The sequence below is a fragment of the Notamacropus eugenii genome, chromosome 2, assembly GCF_028372415.1.
Source record: "Notamacropus eugenii isolate mMacEug1 chromosome 2, mMacEug1.pri_v2, whole genome shotgun sequence".
In the NCBI taxonomy this organism is placed as follows: Eukaryota; Metazoa; Chordata; class Mammalia; order Diprotodontia; family Macropodidae; genus Notamacropus; species Notamacropus eugenii.
This window is the reverse complement of record NC_092873.1, coordinates 84,943,335-84,960,044: the sequence shown is the minus strand read 5'-3', so window position 1 is coordinate 84,960,044 and position 16,710 is coordinate 84,943,335. Positions and strand designations below refer to the sequence as shown.

Genomic DNA, 16,710 nt, shown 5'->3' with positions numbered 1-16,710 from the left:
CAACTTTGATAAATTTCTTGAGAAAACTATCTATATTAGGTCATTCTACTTCCTCCCTTGTTTTTCTAAACCCTCTGTAATCTGGCTTCTGATTACCAAAATTATCAATGATTTCTTTAATGCCACATGTCATTGCTTTTGCTCATACTTATCCTTCTTGACCCCTCTGCAGATTTTGTCATGGTTAATCAATTTCTTCCCTACTGTATACTCTTTCCTTTTTGGTTATTTGACACCATTCAATCCTGGTTTTTCTCTCACCTGTCTGACTGCTCTTTCTCATTCTCCTTTGCCAGATCTTTATTTGGATCATGTATTAACCATGCATGTTCCCCAAGACTCTGTCCTGGGCCCTCTTTTCTTCTCCCTCTATACTATTTCACTTGGTGATCAGTTCTCATGGATTCAACGATCATCTATGTAGAGGATTACCATACATATATATCAGCCCTGCTCTGCTGTCTTACATACGTGGTAACATCACCAACTGCCTTTGGGACATTTTGAACTGAATCTTTCCATAGATATTTCAAAAGTCCAAAAAAGAACTCATTATCTTTACCCTCAAATCTTCCTTTCTTCCAAACTTCTCTATTATTGACAAGGGTGATACCGTCTTCCCAGTCACTCACTCTCACAACTTTGACATCATCACTTGCCCTATGTTTATAATCTGTGACAAAGTTGTATCTTTTTTACCTTCACATTTTCTCAACATACATTTCCTTCTCTCCTCACAAAACCACCACCCCAATTCATGCCCTCATCACCTCTTGCCTGGACTGTTATAATAACCTTCTAATTGTTTTCTGTTTCATCTCACCCTGCTCCAATCTTTCCTCCATCCACCTGCCACAGTGAACTTCCTCTACCATCTAATAAACTGTAGTAGCTCACTTCTTTTCCCTTCCCTTCAGGATAAAACATAAACTCCTCTAGCATTTATATCCCTATGTAAAAATAGTCCCCTTCTATCTTTCCAGTCTTCTTATACTTTGCTCCCCTTACATTCTCTGTGATCCATATCTGGCCTATTTGCTGTTCCTTGAAAACTTTATTCCCTATCCCGTCTCTGTGATTTTGCACCAGCTGTCTCCCAAACTTCGAACGATCTCCCTCCTCATTTTTCCTCTTAGTTTTCCTGATTTCCTTCACAGCTCAGCTCAGTTCTTATCTTCATTTACCTCCCTACATCTCCCCATCTAATGCCTTTCTCTCTGAGATTAGCTTTCATTTCTTCTCTATATATCTTGCATGTGTGTAGTTATTTACACGAGGACTCCTCTGTTTAGAATGTGAGCTCTTCAGGATAGGGATCATTTTTGCCTTTCTTTGTTTCCCCAGAGCTTCTCGGCACATAGTAAGCACTTTAAGAAATGATTTTTTTTTCTTTGCTAATTATTTTCTAGCCTGCCCTAAATAAATAGCACACAATATACTCCAGACATAATTTGCTTCTCCACATCTCATTTTCTCAGCTTTCAAGTCTTATGCATTTCCTACCCATGAGCCCTCTCCTTCAAGGTCAAGGTCATTGGCACTCTGGGTAGTTTGTCAAGTCCAAGTCCAAGATCTTCCTGGAGCTTAGAGAAAACTGGAGAGATCAGTGGATAACCTGAACCCTATCCTTGCTTGTTTCACGTGCAAGATTTTTGATGGAGTTCTAAAAAGTGAACAATATCTTTTTACTTGTTCTTAGTATCACAAAATCTCAGAGTTGGAACTTAGAGACTATCTATTCCAGGGGTGGGGAACCTTTGGCCTCAAGGCCACATGTGGCCTTCTATCTAGGTCCTTGGGTGCAGCCTTTTAACTGAGTCCAAGTGTTACAGAACAAATCCTTTTATTAAGGAGATTTATTCTGCTAAGGGCCTCTCTTGAGGACCTAGAGGGCACACATGTGGCCTCAAAGCCACAAGTTCCCCACCCCTGATCCAGTCTAACCTGTAGCCACACAGGAGTCTCTTCTACAATGTCCCCAATGAGTAACTATCATCTTTTCTTGTCATGGGAAATTCATTATCCCAGAAGTAACCATTCTTCTTTTGTATAATTTTCATTGTTAGGAAGTAACACATTAATTCTATCCTTGAGGAGATTCTGAGAGTAGAAGTTTCCTCCCACATTTGGTGAAATAAAGTTCAGGATCCTTCTAATATAGTAAAGGCTCATGGAGGGCAAGAGAGAGAATAGAAGAGTAACAAAAAATGATGTCAAATTAGAATACTGAGAGTGGCTTGTGTTAGGAAGTAGTGTAGAGTCAATTGGAATAGGGAAAAATAATATAGAATCACTGAAATAGAGACAAGTAGTGTAAACTAGAAGTGAGATTGGTAGAAGGGGTTACAACTCATTTTATAGAACTCTGTGGGTGGAGTGTTGGGCCCCGAAAGGAAGCCAGGCAAGGAATGAATCCTCCTTGTTTCTGTCCCAGCCCACACTTCTAGGTTCTGACCTCAACACTCAGGAATGCTTCTTGGAAACAATGCAATGTCTCTGGAATAGAGTGAGGAGGTTGGTGAAGAATAACCCACAGGGCTACACAACCTCACCCACTCCTAGAGAGGAAATAGGTGCAGATACTCTACTGTCCTATGGTATCTGAAGGACTCTTTCCCCATCCTCCCCTTACTGTCCCTTGTCTCTTCCCTCTTAATTGCAAATACGCTACCCACTGCCTCCTCCTTACAATTGTCTAAGCTTTCCCTCCTTAAAGACTCCTCCTCCTCCTCCTCCTCAAGTCCATGGTGGAGGAGCCAGAGAGACAGCCATCCTTAAATCCTAGGAGTGGGAGAGGGACTGGTAAAAGTTGTGGGGGAGGGAAGATCAATGGGGAAGCAGACTAAATTAACATTAAGTGGAGAGAGCATCATTAATGATCACAATAGCTGGGCTAAATAGTGCTTTACAACTGTACAAAATGGTTTTTTTTTTTAATAGAGGGTCTTGCTTAATTCTTAAAACCACCTAATGAAGTAGGTGGTAACAGGTATTTTTATCCCCATTTTATGGATGAGCCTCAGAGAGGTTAAATGATTTAGTCAAAGTATCCCAGTGTTTCTTTTTCTCTTTCTGGGGGCAGGGTGGATGGGAGAGTGAGCCCTGAGTCCAGAGCCTGATTTACTTGAGGATGAGGAACTGTCCAGTTTGTTCTCTCCTTACGTGGGGATGGAGAGCGGGGGAGGGGAGATAGGTTGGAGGTAGGCAGTGAAGCAACAGGAACTTGGACTTGTACCCCTCTGCCCTCCATACACTCAGCTCCTTTGTTTGGCCTTTTAGGCATTAAGACAAGGAAAACAGAAGGAAAGAAGAGGGACACAAAGAGGTAAAGAATAGCATAGAGGGCCAGGCAGAGACAGAGATTATTAAAAGGCAGAGAGAGAAGAACTTGGGAGAATGTCTGAGACAAAGAGAGAGTGTGTGTGGGGTAGAGAGAGACACACAGAGAAAGAATGAGACAGAGAAAGGCCAGTTAATCCCCTGGGGACAAAAGCAGGTTGTGTTACTATGAGTTTTGATTGAAACTGGACTTAACAACAAAGCAATGTAAATGAGAGACTGAGATGGGGTGGGGTGAGAGGATGGGGGAAAGAGCCTCTTCTCTGCTGCCAGAGTCTGGGCCTACTGTGGTTGCAAAGGAGCATACTGACCAGCTCCCAGAAACCACCCTCCCACTGTCATACTCACACTTTGGGACATCTCCAGGGAACGGAATTGTGGTGGGGACTCATTTTGTAGGGAGAGAACGGGACTGAGAGCCCAGGAGATGAACCTGGGCATCCTTCCTTGCTCCCCTTGCCCCGGATTCTTAGGTTCTATCTGGTTCTCAAGGACCCAGGAACTTGATCAATGTATCGATCAGTTGTGCTGACTTTCCTCCCACCCACCCCTACTATTTCTAATAAGGGATGTCTCTGGGGGAGGGGAAGGGGGAGAGACACATGGGATATACTACGGTAATGCAAGAACAGAAAACATCACTATCAAGGACCCAGAAGTCTGGTTACCTCTCCCTCATCAGACCCAGGTTTCTGGCTCACTCATCAGGGCAGGGAACATGCTAAATGGCTACTCCCCTGCGTTAGTTCGGGGCCACCACCTCCCCTAATTAGGCTTATTAACCTCTTGCTCACTCACGGTCAGGGCCACCCTCGGTGGGGAGTAGGAGAAGAGTCAGTAATTGAGGCCTGTTTTTCATGGGGGTCACCAGCCCAGCTTCCTCCCAGTGGCCAAGACCAGTGTTTACCTCAAGGCAAACCCTACAGCCCTCACATCCACTTCCTTACAAGGACTCAATCCCTTCCCTTAAACACCCCTTCACTCTCTAAGTCTCTGTTGTCCCTAGGAACTAACACTATCCTGGCTTCCCAACTACATTCTAAATACGAAATAAGCCCTGGAAATCCCCTTCCATTTCTCTCTCCAAGTTCTTCCTCCCATGAGGGGTCCAAACATCTGTCACTACCCCCTCCACTTTCATTTCCTAATTCCATACTCCCTTCAGGAACTTTGTGTCATCTAAGCACAGTTGTGAAGAAAATATATTTTATGTAATTAAATAAGCGATATATAAATGTGGTATATCAATACTCCCCTCAGGGACCTAAGTACTTGAGTCCCAGCCATATCTCTTGGGGGTGGGGGGAACAGTTAGGTGACTCAATAGAGTGCCAGTCCTGGAGTCAGGAAGACCAAGTTCAAATCTGGTCTTAGATGGTTACTAGCTGTGTGACCTTGGGCAAGTCATTTAACTTTTGTTTGCCTCAGTTTCCTCATCTGTAAAATGGGGATGATAGCATCTACCTCCCAGGGTTGTTGTGAGAATGAAATGAGAGAAATATCTATAAAAATGCTTAGCACAGTGCCTGGCATAAATGAAGCACTATATGAATGTTAGCTGCTCTTCTTGTCCTCCTCCTCCTCCTCCTCCTTCTTCTTCACCTCCCCCCTTTTTTCATCACAGGCACCCAGGTACATGAGTCCCTAGCTCTGGTCCTCCAGAAAGGAGAAAAGCTAGATTCTCATTTTTTGGATTCCTGGTTCTCAAGGGACATTGGCAGTTGTGTTATGTGTGGTAAGGGGTGAAGAAGTCAAATATGTGGGTTCTGGAGGGAGGATTAGGGGTTTGGGGTGGAAGCCTGATGGGGGTGAGTAAAAGCCTGGAGTTAAGATATTTTGATCACGTGGTGTGAGTGGAGGTCCAGGAGTGTGCAGACAATGTTGTCAGTCAGGTCAGGATGCCCAATTCCAGGTTAGGCAATTGAGGTATGAGGAGCAGCCAAGTCAGGTGAGAGGATTTATTTGGGCCCCAGTGTCCATACCCGGTGTTACCTGATTCCCTGACACCTCTGCTGAACTAGCAGATACTGCCTACCGATTAGTCCACCAACTCTTGGCCACACCAACCCACCCCAGGGCAACTTCCCTCCCCCTGTCCTTCCTTCCTCTCTTCCCCTCCCCTCTCTGCTAGGTGACTCCTGCCTGGGGAATGTACAGCCCTGCCATAAAGGACCCAGTGTCCAGAGCTGCCATCAGTCAGAAAGCAAGATGGGCACGACAAGGGCAGCCCAGTTGGGGCGAGGGAAGGGTTGCCTACTCACCCTGATGGTGCTGCTGGTGATTGCCCTCCTCCTGCCAGGTAGGAGACAAGGGAGCGTAAAGGTTTGGGTCCTCTCTGGGAGCAGAAGGTATTGCTGAATGGGAATGAATGAAGAGTGGCATACGTGGGTACACCTGGTTTGAGAATCAGAAAGAGATTGAGATTAAGAACTGCTTGCATGTTTGGGGAGAGAGGTTGAGTCCTTGGGAGGGTGTGGGATATGGCACTGGAAGAGAAGGTAATTAGTTATAGAAGGAAGGTGAAGAGATAGGAAAATGAGAATTGGGATTATATTGTCTGGAAGCATTGTGTGTGGAGGGAAATTGAGGGCATTCAGTTTCAGGAGATACCATCATGGGGGGAATTTTCAGAACCAACCCCTGTGGATTTGAGAGTTTAGGAATGGGCCTTAGCAGCAGAGGAAGGGAATGGGCTTCCTAGGGGAGGGTTAACGAGTTATCAGTGAAAGAAAGAAGGCTGGATCTATTACTGAAAAGCAAGATCAGAAACCTGTATGAGATTGAGAACTTGAGGTAGAAGTCAAAGGGTCCCTGGAAAGTATGAGAGAAACGAAAACATCTGTAGAACATCAAGGGGTCATGGAAATCTGGAGAGAGTAAAGGAGTGAGTGGAAATGCTGTTACTACTCCCAATAATAATCTACTTTAGACTTTATAAAACATTTGCATATGCATTATTGTTGCTACCATCATTTTAATTTATTCTTCATGACTCTGGATTACTAAGCAGATGAAGAAATAGATACTAAGAGGTGACTTGCTCCAAGTCACAGGGCTAGCAAATGACAGAGCTGTGATTAGAACCTAATTCTTTCCCCTTCAAGTGTTTTTTCTAATACATCAGAAATGGGACTTGGAGATTGGAGAGGGGGAAAATCTCAGTGGTTCAGGGAAAAAGAGAAGGGACAAATGAGGGCAAGCTGAGCTTGTAAAATGGAGCAAGTAAGGCTTTTAGGGAGCTGGAGACAAAGTAGAGGTTAAGGAATCCAAAGGGAATGTATGACCTGAACGAAGTCAGATTCTGATTCCCCAAGGGATGGGGAAGCTTTACAATGTTTATTTCCTGGGTGGAGAATAGGGAATTCAAATAATGGAGGAGTGGTGCCTTTCAGGACCTTAATCTCAGTGGAGGGAGAAGTTTCAGGGCGTCCCTGAATGGGGGTGTCTTTGGGTGTGGTGTCTGGTCCGGCTGGTACCAACAGGTTCTGAAGTAACAGGCCTAGATGTTCCTGGGCCCTGGCTCCCACCTTAACTTTCCAAACATGACCAACAGCAGGGTAGAAGATGTTAGGGATCCATTCCTAAGCCAGATGCTGACTCACTTGGGTCAAGTTATTTTATCTGTCCCTCAGTTTTCTTGTTTTCTCTGTCACTATTCCTTCCTCTACCCCTAGTGCTGTGACTTCTTTCTTTTCTCTGTCTTAGTCCTTCCTCACATATTAGTATCTTCTCTACCTTATCTCTCCCTGGGTCTCCTTCCCCATCTCTCTTTGCTCCAGGGTCTCTGATCTGTCGCTTTTCTGTCACACCTTAGTCTGTCCTCCTCCCCCATTGCACCCCATCCCTTGTTCTCTGTCTCTGTCTTTCTGTTCCATGATATCAAAGTTGAGTCTCTCTGCAGTTTTAGCCATCTCTCTCTTTATTCTATTTTAGAGTTTCATAAGCCTGTCACTTCTCAGCAAGCAGAAGATCAAGGTCTCTTAGTAATGTTAAACTTTTGGAATGTGTGTGTGTATGGAGGGATGGTTAGGGAGAAAAGAGAAGATTCAGAGAGCAGAATAATTGATTATAACAGGGAGGAAGGAAGACTTTTTATGACTCTACTGAACTTTCCTCTCCTCCCCCAGAAACCCTGGCTAAGAGTGTCCGGGCCTACTATGATCCCTGTAAAGATCCGAACAGAATCACCTTTCCCAATGACCCCTGTAACATAGGAAGTAGTGGTTCTAGTAGCTCCAGTGGTTCCAGCGGCTCTAGCGGTTCCAGCGGCTCCAGTGGTTCTAGTGGCTCCAGCGGTTCTAGTGGCTCCAGCGGTTCTAGTGGCTCCAGCGGTTCTAGCGGCTCCAGTGGTTCTAGCGGCTCCAGTGGTTCCAGTGGTTCTGGTAGCTCCAGTGGTTCTGGTGGCTCCAGTGGCTCCGGTGGCTCCAGCGGTTCCAGTGGTTTCAGCGGCTCCAGCGGTTCCAGTGGTTTCAGCGGCTCCAGCAGTTCCAGTGGCTTTGGTGGCTCCAGTGGTTCCAGTGGCTCTGGTGGCTCCAGTGGTTCCAGTGGCTCCAGTGGTTCCATGGGATCCTTATCCTCCTACTCTAGTTCCTCTCAGTCTGGCTCTAGTCCTGTTCTATCATCTAGCTGGTCATCCCAGTCTGGATCTGGTGCCTCTAAAACTGGCTCTGTCATTTCTCAGTCCTCTTGGATGTCCTCTAGCAAAGGTGGTGGTAGCCCTGTTGTGTCTGTCTCTGGTCTAGCACCCTGTGGTCCAGACAATCCTTATTCACACTGCAGTGGGGGCCCTCTTCCATCCTCTGGCTTCAGTTCCAGCTCCCACTCTATATCAGGGGGCCATAAACCTGTGGTGGTGGTGGTAGAGCAGCATGGTTCTGGTGGTGACCGGGTAATAGCGGGGCCTCCATGCCCCAATGGGGGTGCTCCTGGAAAGCCCTGTCCCCCTATCACCTCCTCCAATTCCTATGGTAGCTATGAAGTGGTAGGTGGGTCCTCTAACAGTTACTTGATCCCAGGTATGACCTATAGTAAGGGCAAAATCTACCCTGTTGGCTACTTCTCTAAGGAGAACCCCCCCAAGGGTTCTCCAAGTGTCCCCAACTTTGCTGCTGGGCCCCCCATCTCTGAGGGGAAATACTTCTCCAATAACCCCTTCATCTCAAGCCATGGTTCCAGTATCTCTTACCAGTCAGGAGGCTCTTCCCCACTTGTTATTTACCAGCCCGTGGGCACTGGTGGTGTCCAGACTGGGAGCTCTGTGCATCACCCTTGTGGGTCTGGTTCCCAAATCTCGGTGGGGCCTTGCTCCTCCTCCTCCTCCTCCTCCTCCTCCTCCTCCTCCTCCTCCTCTAGCTCTGTGATTCATAGTAGCTCTAGTGGGTCCAGCAGTTCAATTTCTTCCCACCCTTGTGGGAGTGGTTACCAGGGTTCCAAAGGACCCTGCTCCTCTGGCTCCAGCTCCCTCAGTAGCAAAAATGTGGTTTTCAAGCCTTGTGTGAGTGGCTCTACCTCTTCTGGCAAACCTTGTGGGTCTGTGTCCTCTTCTTCCTTTGGATCCAAAGTGAGTCAGAGTCTTGAGGGTTCCCCTCAAATAGATCCTTCAGCAGGGGCCAAGCCCTGTGGTTCTAGTGGCTCTGGCAGCATCCCCTGCCGTTCCATTCGTGACCTTTTGGCCCAAGTGAAACCACTGGGGCCACAGTTGGCTGACCCTGAGGTTTTCTTGCCCCAAGGAGGGCCCCTTGAGAGTCCTTGAGTGTATATACAGACAGACAGACAGACAGACAGGCAGACACACACACACACACACACACACACACAAATACTCTTCTTCCATCACCTTGGGATGACGGAGAAAGCTCCAGGAATATAACAATCGCAGGATGGGGCTTCCTCTCTAGAATTCAAGAGAGCTCCTCATCCCAATATGGACAAATCTCTGCATCTCCTTGGTGATGCCCCTTGAATTTCACCCTCTAAAACTCTTCCAACCAAAAAGGTTGTTAGACAATTAATAAAGCTTCTGCTTAGACAATCATTGTCCGCTCCACCCCAATACACAATTTATTCTCTCCAAAGTGGTGGCATCTATCATCTTGGCTATCAACCAAGCATCCCTTCCAGGAATACGTCTCTTACAACACCTCCTTCCCCACCTCTTTTCATCAAGTCCAATCTGTTGCTTGAATGTTTCATCCTACTGCTTTGGATGTTAAGGTGATTTTATCACCTTGACCGAAAACCAAATAGTCCTTCATGCACCTGGGATAGCTGCTGGAGTTCAAATGCATCTAACTGCATCCATTCCTGCCCTTAGTCCTTGAGTCAACTCCCTACCTAACTACCCTTTCCTCATACTTCAGAACTGTTCCAGAGGGGACCTGGGGTATTCTTAGAGAATGGAGCCGGTTCCCCACTCTCTCTGGGGCCTAAAGCCAATGGTAGATCAATAAAACATATACCGAATTTCTGCTTTGTGATTTTTGCGGTCCTCTTAATGTTGCTATGGTCCCCCTTTGGGTTCCCCGTCTCACTGCTACTAAGGTTATCTGTCCTCTACACCTCTCCCAAAAACTTCAAATTCTTCCCACTTCCCCAAAGGTATGCTAGCCACTGTAGAGACACCTGTTCCTCATTCCCCCAAAGAGGTAAAAAGTGTCCAGTTTGTTTTTCTTGAAATGTCTCCTATCTCCCTACAAAGACTTTCTGGAGGTTGCTTCTACTTCCCACTTGAAGTTGCCTTGCCTTTATAGACTTCATCCTCATCTGAGGCTAAGGATGAGAATATTGAGTTCCTGGGACAGCTGAGCCCATGGGAAAGATCTAAATTCCAATCCATATGGGGACAAAAACAATCACAGGATGACATTTCTGGCCAATGAACAGGAAGTCCAGGGTGCTGACATATCCTGAAAGTTAGGAGAGGAAGATAAGAAAAGTGGAAATACTTTAGGGTGATGGTGGTTGAGTAGGAAGCCTAGATTCTGGGCCTAGATAAAAGAGGTTCCAGCCAGGTGACAGCTCAAGGAGAACTGAAGCAGACTGTATCTTGTCTTGTCTTCACCTGACCTGATTTGACCCATTCTTTGTTCCCTCTGAGTTCTAAGAGCAATTTTCTTCTTAGAGGGAGATGTGTTCTTATGTCTCAAAAGAAGGAAAGATAATTACTTTCCTGGGGATGGGAAAGGAATGATCACTCCGCAGAAAAAAAAGGCTCTTGGGAAGAAAGGATGGGGGGAGGAAGAGGAATTATCAGTTATTAAGTGATTAAGACTGTCATATTCTGGGGAGGAGGGACTGAGGGTGGAGAGTAGGAAGCATGTGGGAGAGGCTGGGTGACCTGAGGGAGATAAGGGAGGGACAGGAAGAAGGGAAATTGTGTGTGTGTGTGTGTGTGTGTGTGTGTGTGTGTGTGTGTGTGTGAAGTGAGGTGAGGAGGAGAGACAGAGAGAGAGCTTTCTTGTGCACAGTAGAGAAGAGGGAAGGGGTGAGGAGATTTGGAGCATCTTCATTTCCAGGGAAGTGGGAACAGGAGAGAGTGGGTGAGAGTGAGGAAATTGGATTGGAGCATCCCTGTGCCATGTGGAGAGCTGGGATACATTCTCCTCCAAAGGGCAGAGGGAAAGGCTAAGAGCTGGGGCATGTGTCAGGATGTGGGTAACACCCTATTCTCCTTGGGGCATCCTGGGTAAGTACTTAAGTACTTACGGTGACTTGGATTAGGGATCTGAGAAGAATGTATGATTTATAGTCTCCTAAATCACTGACCTAGCCTGTTCCTACACTATGCCACCTCCCTTTCCAAAAAGAGGATAAAGTGCTGGCAGTTCTTGGGGTTACAGGAGACAGACACAAGGTGTTGATGAGATGCAGGACCATAGGACTTGGAGCTGGGCTTTTCTGGGTCTGTTTATGATCAGTCTTCATCTCCCAGGTATGGGAATTATTAGGCTGAACACCTGGGTCCTTGGAGGGAGCAGGGGCTATGGAGAGAGAATCCAGGTCTGTGGGATGAGGGAATGAAGAAAGGAGTGGCTTATTCCTGGGTCTTTGGGGACAAGTAGGAATCGGAAGGGAGGGTGGAATGAGGGAAGAAATTACAAAACATCTGGGTGCCTGAGGGAAGTGGGGGGGTGGGGATTTGAACTAGGAGGCTAGATGGTCTCTGTAGAGAGCAGGAATTAAGGGGAAAGCTCTGAGACCAGAAACCTTTGTTGTTGCTGTTTTTTAAAATTTACCCTATCTTCCTCTTCTTTCCTACTTTAACCCACTGGAATCCCCAGCTTTCTCTGCCAGAAGCATCAGATGGACTGAGGAAACAACCCTGCAGGACTTGGGATCTGACCCCCGGCTTTCTGGATACCCTTCCTTGGTAGACCCCTTGGGACCCTTCATTCCTGACTATCCTTGGCTCAAACCAGATCCCCTGTCTGATGGCTCAGAGACTATTGTTCCTTTGGGTCCCGATGACTTTCTACTTGACCCCTCTTGGCAGTCTGGAAATTCTGGGCTTCAAGGATCTCCCCTGGACAGTGGTGCATCAGCCCAAGGCTCCGATGATACCTGGCAAATGATGGCTCACCCATATGATGATTCTTTGCCTGACAGTCCTTCCCATCCTATTGATGTTATGCCCTCCATGGCTAGTGGGTCTCAGACAGTAGTTACCCCCCCAGGCTCAGACTCAGTCAGTTCATCCCCTGGCACCCCATCCCTCCTCAAGGATACTGAGCCTAAACGGCCTCCCCGTTCTGATCCGCTAGGGCCACGGGAAGAAATCCCTACCCACCGCTCTTCCTGGTCCCTCAACAACCGAATTCGTCAGAAGCCTTTGCCTGGCCATCCGTGGGGCACTCAGCACGTCAATCCTGTAGTGTCTTGGGGGAGTCAGGGTCTTGGAACTGGTGGGGGAGGAAGGCCCTTTAGACTTCCTGCAGGAGGCTGGGGAATTAACAATCAATACCCAGGTACCAGCTGGGGGATTAATACTAGATACCCAGGTACTAGTTGGGAGGTTAATAATTGGTACCCAAGTATCAACTGGGGAGGTAACAATGGATATCCAGGTAACAGCTGGGGGAGGCTAAATCAATATCCAGGTACCAACAATCAATTTCCAGGGAACATGTGGGGAATTAATAACAGATACCCTGGAGCCCTCCGCCTTCCTAGCTCTTCCTGGAATGTGCCTCCTAGATACCAAAATCATCCCTGAGAATCTGTATTCTAGTGGGATCTGGGGATGTATATATGGTCCTAGAGACAAAGGAAGAAATATGTTAGGTGTCAGATGGGGGATCTGCTCTGTTATCACACACTTAGCTATTGACCCAAATTCAGGCACCTGAATTTCAGATATCAGCCTGCCTTCTCAGCTGTAATTAGTAATTGTCCTCCTAAAGCTTCATTTCCTCTTAGAGATACAGACATACTGTCCCAAGGGTGAAATTGCAATAAAATATTGTTACTGAACTTGAAATATTTTGGTCTGTTTCTTGCTCCACGCAGAAGCTTTATTCCTTTTCAGAGATCCTCATGTCACCTTACCCTAATGTTCCAGAAGTACCCCACCTTTCTCCTCTGGCTCACCTTACTTTGTCATGACCCAGGTATTTGGAAAGAATCCTCACACTAGGATCCTGGGTGAAAGCTCAGAGAAGAAGGAAGAGAAACTGGGGTTACCTGAAAAAGAACATATGGGAGTCGAAATGGGGAGTAGAAAGAAAAGAAGAGGAGGGTGTAAGGGAAGAATGAGGGTGGAACAGAATAGAGAATGTAAGCCCTTCGATTTGCAGAGACACATTAAGATTTATTGAGCCAGGCTAGTTAAGAGCACTGGGACTAGAGTCAGGATGACCTGAATTGAAATCCAGCCTTAGATACTTAATGTCTGCACAACCCGAAGCAAATCACTTAATTCTATCTACCTCAACTGTAGAATAAGGATAATAATAGCACCTACATGCCAGGGTTGTTGTGAGCATCAAATGAGATATATTTGTTAAGCACAATGTCTTGATGCATTGTCATTGTTCAGTTGTGTCTGACTCTTTGTGACCCTGATTTGGGATTTTCTTGGCAAAGACAGCGGATTGATTTGCCATTTCCTTCTCCAGTCCATTTTACCAATGAAAAAACTGAGGCAAACAAGGTTAAATGACTTGCCCAGGGTCACAAAGCTAGTAAGTGTCTGAGGTTGGATTTGAACTCAAGTCTTCCTGACTCCAGGCTCCGTCTTCGCCTATTGATTAATATAATTAGTGTATTATGACCTTTTCTATGATCCCAATGTGGCCCAATTCACGGGTCAGCCTCCTATATGACCCAGTGTTTATCTCCTGCCATGCTGTAGTCAGGATCACCTCTGTTTCTTAGACTTTGACGGAGCTCATGGCAATAGATGAGCTAATAGGTGTGCTGATAAACCATTAAGCGGATATAGATTGGTCAGTCTCTGTAGGTGGTAGAACACTTCTAGTTTGATTCTTGTCTCATAGACCCCTCTCCAAGCATCCAGAAATCCTTCCATTTTTTTCTTTACTTTTTTCTGACTCTGCTCTTCTCGCTAGTGAAATAATCTAGTCAAATACACTTATTTTCCAGGAGGAAAAAAAAATGAAACCTGGTATGGGGCTCGCCCAGGGCCACAAAATGATAATAGTGGAAGACTGAGGACCAGACCCAAAGGTGTGCTGCACCCAGCTTTCTAATGTGAGCATTTGTTTACACCGTAGGAAATTAGAGGTACAAATAAGGTCTTGATATATTGTTTTCTTGATTGTTTAGACCAGAGGTTCCCAAACTTATGCCCCTTTTAAAAAAAAATTACTCAGTGCCTCCCTGGAAATCTACTTTCCTTAACCCAGTAACAGTTTTAAAAAAAAAAATTGTATCATTTAAAATAGTATATATATATTAAAATGACATCTTAAATTTAATAGTTATTGTAAATTTGTGGGGTTTTTTCCTCCATTGAAATTTTGATGATGCAATATTGCATCATGTAACCATATAGTAAGTATCATATTGTAAACAAGTCAGGCATTACTGCCCATGCCTGCTGGACTTCCAGACTATCACAATAGTCTTACCTGCCAATACTTGCTTGTTAAGACCTGTCAGTGAACTGATTGGTTATAATTTGCATTTTGTGTGTTTATTTGGAAAATAATGTAATCACTACAACTTTAACTTTGTTACGCCATAGATGAAATATGTAAGAACAGTTTTTCAAAATTTTCTTTTTTCTTTATGTTTCCACCCCCCCCTTTATTTTTATTCAATGCTCCCCTCAATTGCAGCTCTCCCCCCCACCTGCAGGGTGCAGTATTAACCTCTTTGGGAACTTTTGGTAGACTTAGGGAAGTGAGGGAGAAAATGTTAATAAAGCAGATGAAACTTAAAATACATTTTTTTTTTGTCAATAGAGCCAACTATTAAACATTTACCAGCATGCCCCTGACTAGAATCCAGGACTTTTTACTTCTGTTCAATTCTTCTCCCCCTCCTTATTTAGGAAGCATTTATTAAGCACTCATTATGGACAAGGAACAGTGATGAAGCAGGGTTACAAAGTCAAAAATGAAACCTTTCCTGATTGTCCAGTCCTTTCTCCAGTGCCTTGCCTTTTAGGATTACCTTCCATTTATACTGTGTATATCTTGTATATACATAGTTTACTTGGGAAGCTAGGTGGTGCCATAGCACACTGAGTGCTGGGCTTGGAGTCAGGTTGACTCATCTTCATGAGTTTAAATCCAACCTCAGACACTGACTAGCTGTGTGATCCTGGGCAATCACTTGGCCCTGTTTGCCTCAGTTTCTTCATTTTCAAAATGAACTGGAGAAGGAAATGGCAAATCTCAAAGATTTCTACTCAATAATAACAACAGAATTCTTTGTGTAGTTATTTCCTCTATCAAAATATGAGCTCCATGATGGTTCCTTCATCTTTCTGCATGTTCTCAGCACTTAGCATGCAACCTGGCACAGAGTAAGTGACTGAAATAGTCTGTGTCCTCAGCCAGTTTTTATGACCAGTCCTGCTTCAAAAGTAAATACAAAGTTATTTCTAGTATGGGAGTTAGGCTGTAATGACTTCGGGGGACCTTGTTGGAGGGAAGGTTTATGCCTACATTTTTTTTTAAGTTAACAACAAACTGTGGTGTCATATTTTTTACATCCTTCAATCTAGGTTCTATAGCCTTCTAAATTAGATTCACAGTCACTTCAAAAGGTTCAGCCTAATAATCCACACAGGAAAAATGAAAATAGATGAAGAACATCAATTCTAGAGATTTTTTAAAATCATGATTGAAGATTATTTATTATAGCCAAGTTTAAATATTACAGAAGTGTTCAGTAAAGCAATTGCCAAAAAAAGAAAATTACTAAGACAAATCTACATGAGGTAGAATGAACAGTCATAAAACGAATCCCAAAGGCATTAACAGTAGAATGATGTACCACAGAAGTTTACATTAGGCGATTTAAAGTTTCAATTTAATAAAACAGTTTGAGAACAGTTTTAATACAGCTAACTCTTGGTTATTCAGGAACTGATTATTCAGTCTGTGAATAATTCAGACCTCTTGTTTCCTCCTCTTATGGTTGCCTTTTACTCATTTCATGTAGAGCAGAGGTTCCTAACCTGTAATCTAGGAACTTGTTTTGATTAAAAAAGAAATTGGTGAGTTCATTTCAATATAATTGGTTTCCTTTGTATTCCTATGTATTTTCTGTAGGAAATATATATAATGTTCTAATGGAATTCTGAGAAGGGGGCCACAGGTTTCAACAGACTGCCAAAGGGGACCTTGGTATAGAACAAAGACTGAAGACCCGTAGTCTAAATCTATAGTATATTGTTGGATGGACAGACCACCAAGATGGTTCATCAGTAGATGTTTCTTGTAAAGACACTTTCGTGAATGACAACCTGGCCTCAGAATTGCATAGGAGGAAGAATGAAAGTTGGTTTGCATTTAGGAAATTTCGGAGGGCTTTCAATAACCCAAGATTATATATGAAACAAAACCCTTTCCATTATATACTAATATTTTTCAATGATATTCTTTGAATATATTCTTCCAGTGATTTGACTTAGTTCTGAATCAAGGAATACTACCATGTCCAAAGAATCAGTTGTGTTACTCAAAGGTCAATGGAGAGATGTAAGATGTATGTCTAATAGTTTTAGCACTATACCACAGTCATTACGTTCTCCCTGTCCCCTCTCTTCCTAACTCATAGATTCACTTGATCCCTTGTGTCTAAGTCTATCTCTTTGTATCTATGTCTCCTCTCAACCCCAACTCTTTTGATGGAATGACAACCATTCTGATAAAAGCTAGGAAATTAGTTACAATCTTTAAA

The 16,710-nt window shown here is 44.5% G+C and overlaps 2 protein-coding genes across 2 annotated transcripts; both read left to right on the top strand.

Moving 5' to 3' along the window:
* Nucleotides 1-5,507: 5,507 nt before the first annotated feature.
* Nucleotides 5,508-9,192, top strand: CDSN (corneodesmosin). Its single transcript, XM_072637491.1, has 2 exons — nucleotides 5,508-5,638; nucleotides 7,467-9,192. Exons 1-2 carry the CDS (start codon nucleotides 5,548-5,550, stop codon nucleotides 9,089-9,091), a joined length of 1,716 nt encoding a protein of 571 aa, XP_072493592.1. The 5' UTR covers nucleotides 5,508-5,547; the 3' UTR covers nucleotides 9,092-9,192.
* Nucleotides 9,193-11,128: 1,936 nt separating this feature from the next.
* On the top strand, nucleotides 11,129-12,647 carry C2H6orf15 (chromosome 2 C6orf15 homolog). Its single transcript, XM_072637520.1, has 2 exons — nucleotides 11,129-11,269; nucleotides 11,619-12,647. The coding sequence occupies exons 1-2, from the start codon at nucleotides 11,203-11,205 to the stop codon at nucleotides 12,548-12,550; spliced, it is 999 nt and encodes a 332-aa protein (XP_072493621.1). The 5' UTR covers nucleotides 11,129-11,202; the 3' UTR covers nucleotides 12,551-12,647.
* Nucleotides 12,648-16,710: the final 4,063 nt, after the last annotated feature.

Coding starts and splice junctions, on each gene's coding strand:
- C2H6orf15 (XM_072637520.1), top strand. CDS start 11,203: ATGCAGGACCATAGGACTTGGAGCTGGGCTTTTCTGGGTCTGTTTATG. Junction 11,270..11,618: donor GATCAGTCTTCATCTCCCAG/GTATGGGAATTA, acceptor TGGAATCCCCAG/CTTTCTCTGCCAGAAGCATC.
- CDSN (XM_072637491.1), top strand. CDS start 5,548: ATGGGCACGACAAGGGCAGCCCAGTTGGGGCGAGGGAAGGGTTGCCTA. Junction 5,639..7,466: donor GATTGCCCTCCTCCTGCCAG/GTAGGAGACAAG, acceptor CTCCTCCCCCAG/AAACCCTGGCTAAGAGTGTC.